Source organism: Strix uralensis, chromosome 3 (genome assembly GCF_047716275.1).
Source record: "Strix uralensis isolate ZFMK-TIS-50842 chromosome 3, bStrUra1, whole genome shotgun sequence".
NCBI lineage: Eukaryota > Metazoa > Chordata > Aves > Strigiformes > Strigidae > Strix > Strix uralensis.
In genome coordinates, this window is record NC_133974.1 from 110,004,968 (window position 1) to 110,022,859 (window position 17,892).

At 49.4% G+C, this 17,892-nt stretch overlaps 1 protein-coding gene across 1 annotated transcript in view; it reads left to right on the forward strand.

Moving 5' to 3' along the window:
- The window catches only part of GALNT14 (polypeptide N-acetylgalactosaminyltransferase 14), a 103,439-nt gene that overhangs the window by 71,023 nt on the left and 14,524 nt on the right, over nt 1-17,892 (forward strand). Inside the window, exons 5-10 of the mRNA XM_074864866.1 lie at nt 276-341; nt 2,440-2,561; nt 7,163-7,250; nt 9,676-9,760; nt 11,163-11,266; nt 15,722-15,848. Of these exons, the coding sequence (XP_074720967.1) occupies nt 276-341; nt 2,440-2,561; nt 7,163-7,250; nt 9,676-9,760; nt 11,163-11,266; nt 15,722-15,848 (592 nt within the window). The remainder of the gene's footprint in view (nt 1-275; nt 342-2,439; nt 2,562-7,162; nt 7,251-9,675; nt 9,761-11,162; nt 11,267-15,721; nt 15,849-17,892) is intronic.

The following is a 17,892-nucleotide window of genomic DNA, read 5'->3' on the forward strand; positions in this document are numbered from 1 at the left end:
ACGCTGACTTTATGGTGCAGTTCAGCTGTTCTTGGTGTAAACTCTGATGGGTTTACACTAGTTTTATGCAAACTGCTGCTCTGCCAGTCGTGGTTTAAACTGCGTGAGCTGAGGGGTAAGACTGTTGTGCCCCAGCAGTGCCATCACACTAACGAGCTATCAACCAGTCCAGGGCGGGGTCCTCTCCCTGCTCCAAATCTTCCCTAGGACCATTTCTGCTGCCAGAGCCACCATGAGGGCTGAGGGTGACATGTCCTCCCTTTGTGTTTCCCAAGCTGATGACTGCCGCTTATTGGGCAAGCTCCCCAAGGTGAAGTGCTTGCGGAACGGACGGCGAGAAGGTAAGAGCTGCCTGCCCACAACCCAGGTGGGAAACCCAGATTTTGGGAGGCGCGAGAGTGATGGAGCCAGGAGGGGATGACCTCCATGAAGTGGGTGGCAAGGGAGGTCATGGGCTTCTGGGGATAGGGAGCCCTGATAAAAGGAGATGTGATAAAGGGCTGGAATTTGAAATAGATTCCCCCCTCTCTCTGAAAAAGATAGGACTATTAAGATATCCAGTGAGGCTCAGCTGTAGCCTATTAGCCAGAAAATTAGAACAGGCAAAACAAAGCCCCAGGTCTTATTTTTAAAGATGTTTGCTCTAATGAAAGAGAGGAGATCTGCTCCTACTGCTTCTGTGGGATTTTTTTTTTTAAATAATTAATTACATTTGAAAGATTAAGAGGGGTTATATGGAGGATGAATGTATGTCCTACTGGACTTCTGCTGGCAACCTTTTGAGACATTTTCTGGTTCCCCATAGTCTGAATGGGTGTTTTTAAGTCCTGCTTTGCAGTATTAGAAAAACAAAAAATGAGGAAGTTTTATCACGCTGAAAATCAAAGGTGTGAGTCCAGGTGTGTGTTGGGTTGGGAAGATTGAGGAGCGGAGAGGGTTTGTCTGTGGATTCTTTCTGCAGGCGGTTTCAGCTCTGCACGTCTGGTGTCAGGGTGGCATAATCTCCACCATGGGTGTAAGAGGCATACCTGCTTTGGCAGGAGGATAGGGGAGGTCTCCATAGACCTGCACTTCCTCACCTTTCTCTCCTGTGTTATGGGGGTATATATGGGCTTGCTGCCAGCACTGGATGGACCTGCAGGATTGGTGCTCTATAAAGCAGTCAGGATTTGGGAATCCAGCCTGGAGGCCTTCTTCACTTAATACATCACTGAAGCTGTATCCCTCAGGATCTGACAGGATTTGGGGAGGACTGGGGTGGATACAGCAGGCACTGCCTACCCACAAGATCTTAGAAGTTGCAGAGGGATATACAGGGACATCTTGCTTTGCAGGAGCTGACCTCGGCAAATGCTGGATTGCTCCAGGCTTTGTTATCCTGTCCCTTTCCCTCCTGCTCAGAGGCTGTTCCTTGACCCATTTCCTCTAGGGAATTTTAATATGAAAGTCAGTGACGTTCTGCATGGACCTGATGTGTGGCTGCTCCCTGAAACCCTTCTGTCTCTCTTTATCTGCCCCTATCTCCCCTTGTATCACCACTGTTTCTCCTTGATCAAGAAGCTCTGCTCCCCTTGAGCAACCTGTGTGTCCTCTTGTTTGCCAATGGACCATCTCCTTTCTTATGTTGCGGTTCACTTGAGCATCAGCTGCAGGCAGGAGGAGTGTTGGAAAGCCAGTTGACTCCTGTATAAATAAGAACAGAGCATCTTCAAGAGCAGTGATCTTGCCGAAGAGTCCAGTGTGAAATTCATGTGTGCAGCTGTTTTCCATGACCTCCCTCTTTGTTCATTTTTCTCTGTCACAAACACATGCAGCAATCTATTTCCAGCTCTGAAGGGCTCTAAATTCACCATCAGGGCCCTGATGAGCCAAGTGGGCTCTTAGCACCTTGAGAGCTGACCCTCTTTCCTTGGTGGAAAATGTGTTCCCATTGATCTCCACATCAGCAGTACCCCCAGGGCAGGAGAGAGATCTGGGGGTCACTGAGACACGGAAAGGGGCACAGCAGGGTAAAGTCAGCAGTCTAAGAAAAGCCTAATTCTGGCATGAGGTGATCCCATCCTCAACTCCCCTGGCCCATTCCCCACTGACTTATATCTATGTTGGTTTTATTACCCAGGGGGTTATGAAAGCATTTTAAGTCGTGTTTTGCCCCAGAAGGTGACAGCAGAAATAATTGCACAGATTAAGGATCAGCATAAATGCCATAAATCATTAATCTTGGTGGAGCCATTTATTTGCATTGGTAACCTTGGGAAATGGTGGGCATGCCTTGCAGCGCCGGGAAGGAGGCAATGAACCCGAGCCATGTTTTATCTGAATGGGATTTAGAAGGGTCAAAACCCAGGAGATGCGTGAATGCAGGAGACCATGCTGGAGGAGCCTGGGGATGTTTCCCAGCCATCTGGGCAGCAGCTGACATGGTGTGTCCCTGAACAGGTCTGATCCGGTCCCGAATCCGAGGGGCAGATGTGGCCCAAGCAGGAGTCCTGACCTTCCTCGACAGTCACTGTGAGGTGAATAAGGACTGGCTGCTCCCTCTGCTGCAGAGGATCAAAGAGGTGAGTGCTCCTGAGCGACCAGGGCCACCCTCAGGGGTTGCGTTGCTGATGTCCACCTCTTCCTCCCTCTCAATGGGCGTGACCACCCAACCGTAACCAAATGCATGCAGGCATCTGAGTAAGAAAGCAATGAGCTTTTGGGGTAAAAAGTGGCCTTTGCTGGTCTTCGTCCGCACAACAGCCAGGTGGGGTTGTCTCCGTCACTGAGAGAGCACGTGGATGGGTGGGACAAGGTGTGTCCCAGGGCAGTGGGGCTCTAACCAGCAAGCACAGGTTGAGTGGTGAAAGGGGAATACGTGGGCAGTGCTCCAGCAGAGTTTTTAATTAGGCTCATGTAAAATGCTCAGTGCTGATGATTTAAGGGAGTGACGGCTCCTTGAATAGGGGCCGAATTTAATTTCATGCAAATTAAGTGCTAATAAATTGATTTAATAGGATTTAAATTCTGCTGATTTCGGAGCAGACAATGACATTCGCCTTTCGCCGGCGGCGACTCTCTCGCCAGACGTGCGCACAGAGGCTCCCGGCGCCTTGTCACTTGAGTCAGAGGGAGCTCTGTGCTGGTGACCTGCTGGCACGGTGCAGGGGATGAAGCTCTTAGCTCTGGCGCGGACGCATGGTCCTTTCCCTTTGCTGTGCCTTGTTCCTCCACCCTTGCTACACCTCTGGCTCCTGATTGCTAGTACTTATTACTTGGTAATTTTAAAACTACTGAATTATGTTGAAATAAAGGCAGCTGAGGAGCAAAGGGAAGCTGAGACAGGTCGTGGAGAAACCTGCTCAGCTGATGTTCACGGTGCCCCTCATCCAAAGTGTCCAACCTTTCACACCTCCATACCTGATAGCTGTGCTGGCAGGGCTGTGTCCCCCGTGTGTGCAGCAGCAATGAGACAGGGGAGCAGGGCACAGCACCAGGTCAGGTCTCTCTGTGATGGGCGAGGGCAGTCGGTGCTGCTGGTGCTCATAGCACAGCCAGCACTGAAGAGGTCCCAACCTCAGTTTGCAGCATGGGCCATAGTGCTGCTGATAAATCGTAATATAATGAAAATGGCCTTTTCATATTATTGATTGCAGCTCCGGTGGAATTTCGAGAACATGTGCTATGATATCGCACTCAAGCCTCATAGCTCCCTTGAGCTCCTGCCCCAGGGTGGGATTCACCACTAAACTTTACTGCATCAGTTGTTCCTCTGAGCTTATTTAAGGCAGGCATTCCTCGTTTTCTGCCAAAACCCTGCTGTATTTAGGTAAGGAATATCCAGAGCAATTGCCTCTTTCCCAGGCAGAGTTTTTGATGTGCTCTGGCAGGAGTAGGGCAGCAGTGGCAGCAGGAAGGGGGCAGGCAAAGCTGCTTTCTTGCACAGCTCCTCGACTGTGCCCCACGTTTGGTGCCCGTGGGGTAAGTGAATGTGGATGCCACGTGCGGCATCGCCATAGGAGTTTCATTGCATCATGGTCAGAATATAGCATCAAATGCGCGTGTCACCTCCATGACCTTCTTTTTATTTTTTCTTCTGGGTTAAATCTTTCTCTGGCTGGAAGTAAGACAGCCTGTAAGCTTGCACTGCTGCTCATGCTGCTCTTACACTGCCCAGGTCTTGCAGCCCAGGTGGCAAGGGAGACTTACTATGATGAGTGTTGAGGGACTTGCAAAGCAAGTGGAGTCCTCCTTGCTTGCTTTTTAACTGCTCACAAAAGCTGCAGGATAAGGGCAGAGTCTCATCTGTTTCTTTCTTCCCACCATACCAATCCTTTCCATCAGGGTTAAAATATTGATCAATGAAGTGTATGAAATGTTACTGCTGCCACCTTCAGGCTGTGCTACAGAGATGGCTTCCCTGTGCGACCGCTGCGGTGAGGATTAGCTACCTAGAAGGAGTGTTTTCTTACCGTGTTACTCTTAGGAACAGTCTGCTTTGAGCTAATGTGATACAAGTTTCAAGCAAAGGATCAGTGAGTGCCTCAAAGCACACCGAGCACTTTTGCCACCACCAGCCAGTCCGTGCATCACTTATCTTTTATTTTCTCAGCCAGAGCAGCTATTCCTGCAGCTTTCTGTGGTGGGAAATGCCAGAGCCCACATGTGCCACCATGCATCTGCATGAAGGTGCCCCTCAAGCCCCACGTCGAGCTTTCCCAGCAGCTGATGGCACCCGTCCCCAGGCCCACGCTCACTTTCAGGTGTGGGCAGTGCCTGCCCAGCATGTGAGTTTGGAAACAAGCAGGACTAGAAAGTCTAAGAGCAAGTGAAGAGATGTGTGGGGAAGAAAGGGTGTCTGGGGGGTCTCAGACCTGTGCCTGGAAGGGTGCATGTCCCAGGGAGTGACAGTGACAGTGGGTGTTTTGCACCAGAGCGTTTGCAAGCATATGACTGTGAGTGCGTGGGCACAGGCTCTTGTTTTTACTTACAGAACAAATGTCTCTAAAGCCATTAACGGTGCATCTCGACTGAATAACTTTTCTAAAAATGTAATTATCCAGCCCAAGGCGTTTTTACAGTATGACTCAACGAGCTCGCCCCAAAACTCAATTTGCAAATGGCATTGGGATGAACCAGTGGATGGTGTCTCCCCACTTTCAGCTCAAGCATCCTCCCCCAAGTTTGAAGCTCTCCTGGGGCAGGGGGAGGCAGCTGAGGGGCAGCCTGGCCCTCTGGCCTTGCCTGCTGCTGCTGTGGGGCTGGAGGAGAAACTGTGGCCCTTTTTGTTGTCCATTACATGGTCATGATGTAGAGGCTGGGAGACAAGCTGGAATCAAGGTCCTTTTCCAAGGTTGAAATGTATCCGTTGTCTTCAGGACCATTTTCTGAGTTTTTTTCTGGTATGTTTCATAATTTAGTATGTTTGAGAAGTGTATTGGAGAAATGCATTCTCAGATTTTTGAGGATTTCATGTGAAAGAAGATTGAAGATTTGGGTGTTACTAATATTAACATGCCCTGGCATGGGAGGGTATCAAAAAACCAGAAGGGTGAAGCTGCCTATAATAAGATCTGGTGCTCTGCCCAAAAAAATCGTATCAATAGTGCTGTGCTCTTGAGCATACCGTTCTTTTCTTTCGAGGGCCAGAGAGACCTTCATGAAAGCTGTGTAAATATAAATGTTCCCATGACATGGCAGGGAAAGTGAGGCATGGAGAAGGTTGCACTGCTGAAGGCTAGCATTTTGCAGTAATGCACTCAACCAAGATGTAAAAGGGATTTTCTTGCAAGAAGTTGTGCCCTGTAACAAGTAGGAGTGGAATAGAAATTGGGGATGAGTGTCAGTTGATTAGAAGTGTTCACCAGTAAGATGCTTGAGGGGCAAGTTTTAAATGGCTAGATGTGATCCTTTCCCTTCAGTGTTTGGCACACAAAGCAGGTGCTTTGCTTAAAACCTTTCCCCTACCCTCAGGCAACTAAAGGATGCTTGGGTATATTGAGCTGTGACAGTTTGGTGGCACTGTGCAGCAGCTATGATGGGTCTGAAAGGCTCATCACGCTTGAACATGGCTTCAGTTTCTCCATGTGGTATGTAGGTACAGCAGACCTTGCCCTTTCAGTGGGATGTTTGATTCACAGAAAGTCATGTTAAGACTCCTGACTTGACGTTGTTATGGAAATACTAAGTATTTGTCTTGCTCATTTGGAAAACCTGAGCTCTAGTCCAACTCCCAGCTCATGGCTTTTGGTTGCTGCTTCTTACAGCTGCATTTGAATACTTCTTTGTTAGGACTACTTTCTAAAACAAAATCTTTTCTGGGAGAGAGCAAGCCTGTGTGCACTCAGATGCTTTCCTTTGCATGGCTGTGAAAAACTATTTGATCTAGTGAGGGTAAAAGCTTGAAGTTTGAGCTATAATTGGAGTTTGGGATTTTTGAAAAGAAAAGGGAGATAAGAGACAAGTCAAAGCTGTCAGAGTCTCTTCCTCCTGTAGATATTTTTGTTCATAACTGTTTGCATAATATCTTTGCCCATAACAAAATGTTAATTAAATCACTACCAATTATTTAAAATAATTCATATCTTTTTTTTAACCCTTTCACACCTTTGGCAAAACTCTGACCCCATAGTTTGTACATTTAAAAAATATCTGTATTTAAGCTGCTTGACTGCCTGTATTTTTCCTCTGTCTTTTCAACTGCCTGTTTGTTGCCTGACTTCTGAGCTCCAGTAAAAAGTATTTAAGGGAGGTAAAATTGGTGAATTTGCAAAAGACAGACAGAGCTTTGCATACAGACAAGTTGGGCGCCAAGTACATGCACAGCCTGTGGAGGGGGAGACTGCAGGTGAAGCCAAAGCTGGTGAGAGATGCCAGCTCAGTGGCCCAGCAGCACGCAGTCCTCTTTCCCAGGAGAGACAGTGCCTGGCTTCCCAGCATCTCTTGCTGGTGTGTCTCTGTTTCCCAGCAATACCTCTGCTGCTTGGTGCTGCTGCCATTAATTCTTTGGATGAACTGATGTGATGACTGAGGAGAAGAGGGCAGTGATGGGCACTTGTCCCTGACAAACCTACATGACACCAAGATTTTCAGCAACCTGGTGTCTCCAAGAGTTTAGAGCATCCCTTGACCAGTTTGAGCAATGTGATCTGAAGTCATGAGTCATTTCAATTCTGCTTTCCAGGATTCCACCCGAGTGGTCAGCCCTGTTATTGACATCATTAACTTGGACACTTTTGCCTATGTGGCAGCTTCCTCGGATCTCAGAGGAGGTAAGTCCAATCCACGTGCATGCCCTGTGGGTGTCCATCCCATGGTGAGAACATGCACTGGCTGGAGGAGCTGGTGGCTGTGCACCACACCGCTGGCTCCTGCTATCTTGCAAAAAGCACATTAGCACTGTTCAGTGCACCCTGCTGGCTGTTTTCAAGCTGTTTTAGAGACCGGTAAGCATGGCGTGAGGAATGGTGTTTGCTACAGTGGATGAAGAGGTCAAGCAGGAAATAAGGGTCATGTTGAAGCCACCCTTGGCAGCACTGAAAGCTGGGCTGCCGACAAGAGGAATGGGGGATGTCTAGGCAACAAATAGAGGATGCGACTGTAGCGCTTATTAGTATGCCTGTGCTATTTGTAGCACGCAATATCCATTTGAGCATGTGTCTGTGTGCACAAGGGGACAAAGTGAGGTTTCAGCAGGAGCTTTAATTCTGACTTTTCCTGCCTTTGCAGTGCTTGACTTTGCAATTGTAATGAAGTATGTTGTTTCTTGTTCATATGCAGTAGTAAAATATATTAGTCATTGGACTCTTCTACCAAGAGCTGCATCTCCATGGCTTAAGTTTTTTGAAAGTGGGGAAAATGTGGGCCCTGTCTGGAAGGAAAAGGGAGACTTGGTCACCTGGGATATGGAGAAAGCTGAGGTACTCTGTGACTTTTTTGCTTCAGTCTTCACCAGCAAGGGCTCCAGCCACACCATCCAAGACACAGGAGGTAAAGGTGGGGACTGGGAGAAAGAAGAACTGTCCACCCTGAGAAGAACATCAGGTTCAAGACCATCAACACAATTGTGCATCTGAAGGTGCACAAGTCCATGGGACCTGATGAGATGCATCCGTGAGTCCTGAGGGAACTGGCGGATGAAGTGGCTAAGCCACTGTCCATCATACTTGAGAAGTTGTGGCAGTCTGGTGAAGTTCCCGCTGACTGGAAAAGGGGAAACATAACCCCCATTTTTATAAAGGGAAATAAATAGGACCCAGGGAACTACAGGCCAGCCAGTGTCACCTCTGTGCCCAGCAAGATCATGGAGCAGGTCCTCCTGGAAAATATGCTAGGGCACATGGAAAATAAGGAGGTGATTGGTGACAGCCAACATGGCTTCACTGAGGGTAGATCATCCCTGACAAATCTGGTGGCCTTCTGCAGTGGAGTTACAGCATTGGTGGATAAGGAAAGAGCAACTGACATCATCTACCTGGACTTGTGCAAAGCTTTTGACACTGTCCCTCACAACATCCTTCTCTAAATTGGAGGGACATGGATTTGACAGATGGACCACTTGGTGGATAAGGAATTGTCTGGATGGTCACACTCAAAGAGTTGCTGTCAAAGGCTCAATATCCGAGTAGAGAGCAGTGACGAGTGGCGTTCCTCAGGGGTCGGTGTTGGGACTGGTGCTGTTTAACATCTTTGTTGGTGACACGGACAGTGGGATTGAGCGCACCCTCAGCAAGTTCACCAACGACACCAAGCTGTGTGGTGCGGTCGACACGCTGGAGGGAAGGGATGTGCCATCCAGAGGGACCTGGACAGGCTGGAGAGGTGGGCCCATGCAAACCTCATGAAGTTCAACAAGGCCAAGTCCAAGGTCCTGCACATGTGTCAGGGCAATCCCAAGCACAAATACAGGCTGGGCGAAGAGTGCATTGAGAGCAGCCCTGAGGGGAAGGACTTGGGGGTATTAGTGGGTGGAAAACTGACTATGAGCCAGCAATGTGCACTCACAGCCCAGAAAGCCACTTGTATCCTGGGCTGCATCAAGAGAAGTGTGGCCAGCAGGTGATTCTCCCCCTCTACTCTGCTCTTGTGAGACCCCACCTGCAGTGCTGTGTCCAGCTCTGGGGCCCCCAACATAAGAAGGCCATGGACCTGTTGGAGTGGGTCCAGAGCAGGCCACAAAGATGATCAGGGGGCTGGAGCACCTTCCTGATGAGGACAGGCTGAGAGAGTTGGGGTTGTTCAGCCTGGAGAAGGCTCCAGGGAGACCTTATAGTGGCCTTCCAGTACTTAAAGGGGGCTACAGGAAAGATGGGGGGGACTCTTTATCAGGGAGTGTAGTGATGAAGGGTGATAGTTTTAAACTGAAAGAGGGTAGATTTAGATTAGATATTAGGAAGAAATTCTTTACTGTGAGGGTGGTGAGACACTGGCCCAGGTTGCCCAGAGCAGTGGTGGCTGCCCCCTCCCTGGGGGGCAAGGCCAGGTTGGACGGGGCTTTGAGCAGCCTGGTCTAGTGGAAGGTGTCCCTGCCCATGGCAGGGGGGTTGGAACTAGATAATCTTTAAGGTCCTTTCCAACCCAGACCATTCTATGATTCTATGAAAATACTCCATGAAACACAGCTTCTGCAGCCTAAATTGCCTCCTAATCCATACCCATTTCTAATTTCCCCATGGTATTTCTCTAATTTTGTTTTAGGTTTTGACTGGAGTCTGCATTTCAAATGGGAGCAGCTTTCCCTGGAGCAGAAAGCCAAACGTCTTGATCCCACTGAACCCATTAAGTAAGTCAAGAGGGGGAAGGAGGCACCTGAGGAACATGGGGCAGGACAGGCATCTCATCTGACCTCATGTGTGTCACCATGCACTATAGCAGTGTGATATTCCTTCCAGGACATCTCTGAACTTCTAATACCTGTAGCGAGCTCCTGGCTAGCTTGGGTTTTGCAGTACAGCTTCACCTCCCAACACTGAAGCCTGAGGGTGCTACAAGGGTAGAAGTGGTATATTTATGGTTATTTGTGTTTTGGTAGTGCTAAGGAGGCTGAATATGGTTAGAGGAAAAGCCCAGTGCTCTATACTCCTGCTTCTCTCAGCTCAGCTGTCGCTTAAAAATAAGGCAGTGTCCTCAGCATACTTGATAAAAATGTAGTGTGTAGTTCAGCCTTTCCAGGTCAGCACTGCTCTTCTGGACCTCGCTGAAGGCTCCTTAGAAATTCAGGATGTGCTCTCTCAGGAGAGAGAGCAAAACTGAATGGGAGAGATGCCATCTGTCCTCATGCTGTGGGATGGAGGGAATCCTTCTTTCTGCTGAAAATCTCCTGGCAGCAAGCCTAGTGCTGGTGTCTGCATCCCCAGCCATGAAGTGCTGAGGTGTGCGGCATGAAGGAGACTAAGTGTTGGGGGAAGTTCAGGGCCTCAGAAAGCTTGCAGGGGAGCAAAACACTGCTGCTGCTTAGGACGCTGTTGTTAACAGGGCCTCTTGCTGGCTTCCCAAAGGGTTGCCTTGCGTTCCTCGTTGTCCTGCCATGTAGGGCTGGGCACAGCAGTCACCCCAGCTCCTCCCAAGCCTACACTAGGGCGTCCACAGTCTGCAGTTGAATGGAGACAGGACTTGTGCCAGCAAATGGTGAGTCTCCTCAAGCTATCTTCTGGGTCTGTCCTCCCCTCCTCCACAGACCTTCTCTGTGCAGTTTTCTAAGCTAATCCAAAGAATGAAAAATAACCCTGTTTTGAAATAAAGATCACACAGCTAGTGATGGCTTTTAAAAAGCCCTTCTGAATTGGCTCTGCCTTCCCCTCCCCAGTGGAATGGTGCTCTTAATAGGCTGGCTCCAGGCAAAAAGCCCGTCTGAGTGAATAACCCCCCCTGAGCGCTAAGTGCATTTTTGATGCTGAAGCCTACAATCAGGGCTGTGAACTTCGGGCTTGTAGGAGTTGTGCTGACGGGTGCGTTAGCCAGTCATTAAGTGCCAGGCAATTTATGATTGACAGCAAAATACCAAGGCAACTGAAAAAAAGGCTCAGATGCTTTTTGAGGTGTGTTGTCCTCATTTGGTGAGAAAGAGATACATAGGTAGTGTCCTGACCATGGAAGAGGAGGCAAAGGGAAGGGCTGCTTCTGTGCATCCAGGTGCTGCAGCAGTGTTTGAGAGCGTGTCCCTTTTTCCCTTACCAATTCTGCAGGACTCCCATCATTGCCGGCGGGCTGTTTGTGATCGACAAATCCTGGTTCAACCACCTGGGGAAGTACGACAGTGCTATGGACATCTGGGGTGGGGAGAACTTCGGTGAGTCAGTCTTCTTCCTCCTATGCCTTGCTGTGTTGGCTTCTCTTCCTGAGTCATGCCAGATGGATACAAGGTCATTTAGGACTTTACTTTGAGTGCTCTGCATAGTTTCTGTCACTTAAATTCATAGGTTATGGTCTCAGGTGAGTAAGAGATCCAACAACCATGAATGATGAGAACTGAGAATTGTTGGTACTCAGGACTCCCTGCCTTCCATGCTGCTTTGATTTTCTATAGGTAAATACCCTAAACCACAGTTTTCAGCTTTGGTGTTACCAATAGATGAAAGAACACCATATGCACCCTTCTATTCTTTCCTGATCTTATATTCTCATTAATAAAGCAAAAAAGTGTCTTTCTTACTCCATTGTCTGACGATGGCATTTCGAAGCTATGAACTCGGGCATCAGTGCCTCCCTGAATTTGCAGAGTGCCTGAAATAGTAGCTCTATCAGCATGCTGCAAGCAGGTGGCAAAGTAACATGGCTGCTTATTCATTCCTGTATCACTAGATGGCTGAGCGCTGCCAGGCTCTCCTTGACACTATCATTTTTCTTGCATGGAAAAAAAGAGGTTAAGAGCTGACCCAAATTCAATCACCTCTGTCCATTATCATGGGGCAGGATGGGCATTAAGAAATCTCCTGCATGCACACTTGAGAGGGCACATGAAAGAGGTAACAGCCTGTCCCTTGTCCCCCATTGTCGAGCGGAGCTGGATCAGACTGGGCTGTTTTCTCTTTTTGAAGCCGTAGCAATGCTGCAGATCAGAGCAATAGACTGTATCCATGAAAGAAGGGGGAGGCACTCAATGTCAGGGAGACAGATCAGAACCTGGCTTTAATAGCTCACACCTCTGGGGAGGATAGCTAGCAAGGAAGGAAGGATCTTATGTCTTAACACATACGGTGATGCTGTCAGTCATCCAAGGGAACAGATGCTGCTGCCTTGCAGTAACCCATCCGCTGCCTGGCACTGTTGTTCCCTTCACATGCCTTTTTCCTCTAGCATATTTTATTTATTTATATCTCGTTATGCAGTAGGATCTTGCTCCTTCGTGCTTTCTCTCTGTGGGTGGGTGTCTTGCCACCAGACTGACCCAAAGCATCTGCTCCTCTGAGTGGGGTGGCTCTGAGGAAACCTAGGAGGGGAGTGGCAGCCCTCCTGCCTCCCCCGCTGAATCAACAAAGCCCAAACAAAGCATTCAAGAAGGGAGCTAGACAGGAGGAGACGGACTGCCCCGCTGTGCCTGACCCGCTGTCCATCTCTGCTTGTCATTCATCTCTGACAGCAGCCAGCCTGAGCTGCTCTTGGGAGAATAGTGACAGGGCAGCCTGCCCTCTGGGGAAGGTCCATCCTGTCAGCTTGTCCGATGCCCTGCAATGGGCGTTGTGCTTCTTGCCCATCCTACGGAGCGTGATGTTTCCCTTACTGGTGCTATGCCCTGGAAGGCTGGTCCCAACCGAGCACGCGCTGGCTGTGCTGCAGGGTGTAACGCTGCCTCAGAGCATCAGCGTGACAGAGGGAAGCCAGGCAGGTTAGCACTGCAACAAAAAAGTGCAGGTCTGCAGAGCAGCAGGGCAGATTCCATCTTGCCCATCACCCTGACAGCAGAAGCATACCCAGCTCAAAGCTGCATCTCCTGCAGGCACAGGCAGCGTGTCTCACCTCTCCTTTGTACACAGGCAAGGGCAGCTGTGGTCCTGCTGGTTCCGGTCACTTCTGGGCAGATGACAGAGAGCAGGAGCTGACTGAGCAGCTCCTCATTTTGGGCACTTGCAGTGAACCATGCTTTTTGTGGTAGCTTAGTCCTGAGGGGATCCAAAACTGGTCCTGGGGAGCATTGCTTCTGCCTTTAATGTTATTGACTGGGCAGCTAGAAGGGGCTGGAGACTTCAGGCAAAACAAAAGAAAGTGTGTTTGGGTTAGAAGGAGGACATTGTAGTTGTTTTATTTCTTGAATTTTCTTAATCCCCTGTAGATGAATTGATGAGTAATGGGAGAAGGACTGGCAGACCAGCAAGAAGCGCTAAAGGCCAAGCTAAGGCCAAGCCCAGAGCACCCCAGCACGTACTGCTCGCATCTCTCCTGGGGGTCACTCAGAGGGGTGACCCACACTGGAGACATCTCTCGAGGGTCAGGTGAAGCACGCTGTTGGTTCCTGCTCCCCTGGCTTCTCTGAGCTGGCCCCATGCCATGCCTTTGCTGGTGCCTCAGTTTACCTCCTCCTGAAGCATTTAGCTCTTGGCTGGAGACCTTGTTTGTTAGCTGCCAGGGATGGCTCTGTGGGTCGCCCCTACCTGCCAAAACCTGTGCTTTAATTGCTTCTGCTGGGACTGGAGCAGGCTCTGCAGGGTGCAACATGTCTGAAGCAGAGAGCTCAGACTCCTCACCATCTCCTGCCTCCCCACCACTGTGTTCTCATTCCAGTTCGCAGTGCACAGAGATCGCCTCTTCATTAGGCTTTAAATTAAGAGCAGTCAAGGACTGAACAGTGCAAGTCTTTCCCTTGTAGCGCTTCAGGGAGCTGCTCTTCTCCCAGGCTGAGCAGAAGGACCAGAGGAGGGCAAGGCACGATGCAACAGCCACACTGTTGTTCACAGCTGCTCAGCTGATTGTCCCCCGTTATCAGGCGCCCTTCTGATTTACACAGTAGTGCTGGCGGTGCAGCCAGCGCTGTGACACACAGGCAAATGAGAGTGACAGCCACGTGCGAGGGGAACCAAGCACAGCAGCTTACAGCGGCCGCATCCTGCCGTAATCTCATTTCCCTGCAGCTGTTGCTCCCAATATAGCACCAGGACACGGCGCAAGGGCATGTTTTATTGGCCTGTTAATACCCAGTGCTGGAGAAAGTGGTGAGGCTCCAGCTGCTGTTGCAGCTCTTGCCTGTAAACATAGCAGTGAAGGGAAGGGGAGGGGATTTGCTGTGCTTTCCCACCCCAGCCTTTGCTGGCCCCTGGTGCCAGGGACAGCTGTTGGGGATGGGCTCAAGCCTTGAATTTTGGACCTGGGCATCAAGACAAGAGGGCTTTGTGGCTGTGCCAGCCTCCCGTTTCCATCAGCTCAGGTGGGTGTGCTAGGAGCAGGGATGGGAGCGACGTGAAGGCAGCTCCCACCTCTGCAGCGACGTGCACCTCGTGGCTGAGCCATGTGTGCTGAGAGTAGGTGGCTGTGGAGGTCCGGGCTCCAATTCTCCTTTGCTCCTTGAAGCTGTGAGTTGTTTTTGGAGGCATGGCAGCTTTGTGGGCTGGCAGTGGAGGAGGAGGAGGAGGACTCCTGTCCATACTGCCCAAACAGTCTTCCTGCCACAGGCACTTGTCTTGCCAACATCCAACCTGGGGACAAGTCATCCTTGCGCTGGCATGTGTGAGGGGACTGCGGGAAGCATGAGCTGGCAAAGACGATGGGTGGCCTCCTGTCTGACTTCTGTAGTTAAAGGTAGCGGGGGGAGTGAAAAGGAATTAGTAGTTTTGGAGTAAATACATGCTACATGTAGCTCTATACTGTCAACAGATGATAAAATAGGATGCAAAGAACTGCAGAAGCCTTTTCTTTTAAATTTCATTTCTTTTCTATGCTGGTTCTGTCTAAGCGTGACTTTCTGACAATATAGCTGCAGATTCATAGCTTCACAGGCGTTAGGACCAGATGGACCCATTAGATCAGCCATTCTGCTCAACCCCTCCTACCTTGCCAGCTAGGATTTCATCCAGCTCCCTGCCAAGAGCCCCGTAACTTCTGGTGTCAATTGTACACAGGCTCGTTTTCCTCCACAAAGGCCCTGTGGACCAGTCAGAGAGCAGCTTGGGGCAGCTGGGAGACATTTTCTGTACTGACAGCTTTTCCAGATTTTTTGGGGATAATCCCTCCCACCACTGACCTTTGCTTGTGTGAAGGTGGGTGCCTTGTTGGACTGCAATGTTGGCACTCACGGCCCAGAGATTGTGCTGGGCAGGGTAAGCTCCTGTCCATTTTGGGACAGGTGATGGTTGCATAGCCCTGTTCACTTTGCAGAATCAATGGTGGATTCATAAAGATAATAACGGTTGTAGTCATTAATAAGTAGAATTCATGGCCTTTTCTGGTGAACTTGACAGCCCTATGGAGGGAGTTGACTCTGAAATAGGCAGTGCAGAAGTAATTACAGGAGCACAAAACTGGCAAGATGATTCTGCAATGTAAGCGGGTCTACTTGAAAAGGGACCTACTTACCATCTCGCTCTTGCCATTGTGATAGCACCTGCTGTGCTATAGGCAGGTTTCAAGTGCACTGACTTCAAACAGATCACAAGAAGCTTTGAAATGTGCTTTTAAGGGAGTTGTGCCTAGGAAAGCCCCTCTGGTAATTGATTTACCCCAGTTTAATGTAGCAGAGGATAAAGTGAGAGGTAACACCAGGATCCAGCCTGCTGTAGGACAGAAAGACAAAACGCTGAAGCTGCTTTTCTTGTAGAAATCTCTTTCCGTGTGTGGATGTGTGGAGGGAGCCTGGAAATCATCCCCTGCAGCCGCGTTGGACATGTCTTCCGGAAGAAACATCCATACGTCTTTCCAGAGGGAAACGCCAATACATACATTAAGTAGGTGTTTTGTGCTTGCTTAGTTTTTGTGAAGTGGAATAAGGTGCTGCCTTGTGGGAGCGGGGAGCAGAGAAGATGGAGAGTAAAGTTGGTTTGGAAAACTTTGAAATATCCCTGGGCGAGAATCTCCTGAGCCGAAGAAAATGCAAGTCAGTACAACTCTCCCTTAGGATTTCTACAGTGTCAAGAATATGACAGAAATAGGACACTTCATGGTACCTTTCATCAGCAGGAAAATGGAGGAATGACCCCAGCATCTCCCTGAGCACTAGCTACCGTAACAGCAAATGATTTAGACCCTAACATCGTCAGAACACATTTACAATGACCTGAAATCACGGTGCTAGAAATGTCTGTCAGCTCCCAGTGACCTTAGCTGAGGGCTAAGTGTGGCTCAGCTGAACCAGAAAATTTGGTTCCCAATGCCTCTCAGAGAGAGGAGCCGAGCAGCGTGCCGAAGTGGGCAGCTTTGCGTCCAGGCTGGTGCTACTTCTCAAGCAGGGACAGCAATGGGCTGCACCTTAATGGCGGGGGCACTGAGTGAGCTGCCAGGGCATCTCAGCTGAAGGGAATCTGTCCTCACATGCAGGAACAGAGACTGAATCAGGTAGTGAAACGTCTGGCTGAAATGGGCCAAGATCCTGGAAACAGCAGGCAAGGAAGGAGGTAGTCCAGAAGTGGGAATCAGCATTGGAAAGATGATCGGAGCAGCTAGTGAACTCAGGAAGGATTTCCTCCTCTTTTAGAGCATGAGGTTGAAGGTTGTGCATTAAGTAAATGACAAAGAAAAACACCAGAGGCACTTACACTTAATGCAGGGTTGTTTCTCAGCTAAACTGCATTTGTGTGTGTTTACACACCAGGCATTCCTTTTAGTGTGGCTTTCCCAGTGTTATAAAGAGCCGGCAGTATTTGTGAAGACCCAGCCGCCTGCAGCGGTGTTACCACTGACCCGGGCTCTCTGCAGCTTCCCCATGCTTTGCATGAAACAACAACCTGGGGGAGTGCAAATTACATCTCTTGGTTATATCTAATATGCAGTTTCCAGCCACGCAGCAGGTGGGGCAGGAAGGGGACCTTGTCACCTGGATTCAAAAGGTGAGGGGCACAGGGCATTGCTGGCATCAAGGAGGAGGGCACAAATTTGAGAGTCATGAGGAGGGCTCTTGCTTTTAGTAGTGAAATAAGACTCCTACAGAAGAGGCTATGTGGCAAAGCCTCCACTGTTGGAGCCACTGCAAACCCAAGGGAAAAGGTAGCGTCTGTGTTGCATCACCTGCAGGAGGAGCAAGGGGAGCTTGAATGGGTACAGTCTTCCGGCTGCACCTCAGGCACAGGCGTCTGGGGACTTTGGGGAGATCTGAATCAATGCTTAGGTGTGAGCCTCGGCATTTATCCCCATGTTTCTTATAAACCTGACTGAGATCAGGAAGCCAGACAAAAAAACCTGCACTTTGGGAACGTTAGGTAGAGGTGTAGACACTGTGACTTACTTAGGCATCTCTTGACCAAGTTCACTTAGGCAATTGCAGTGGCCTTAGAGAGAGGAAGAAGCACCATGAATCAGCAAGGGACTGAAGTGGTCTGGAGAAACATATCTCCAAACATAGGCATTAGGAGCTGGGATTTTATTAACCTTATGGTATCTATCAGCCTTAAACTTAATGTTACAGTACACAGACTGAGAGGAGAAGCAGCTTTCTGGCAACCTGATGCTATGTGGTACCTCTGTTTAAACAGAGATGTTAGCAAAAAATATCTCCACCTTTCTGCCAGGTATTGATTTTTTTTCCACACAGTGTCTACTTCAGTCCAAGAGACAGCTCAGCTCCAGTGTTGTGCTTGCTTGTGTGGGACTTGGCTGGATCCAGAGCCTGCCCTGTGGCACCTGCAGTTAGTGGTGTGGTAGCAATAGCTTGGAGGCACTGGCCTGCCCTGGAGCTGAAGCTTGGAGGACTCCTCTGACCTGGGCAGGGATAGGCAGGTAGGCATGGAGCAACAAAGCCATTTACAGGGAGAGTTAGAGCCATCTGAAGTCAACAGA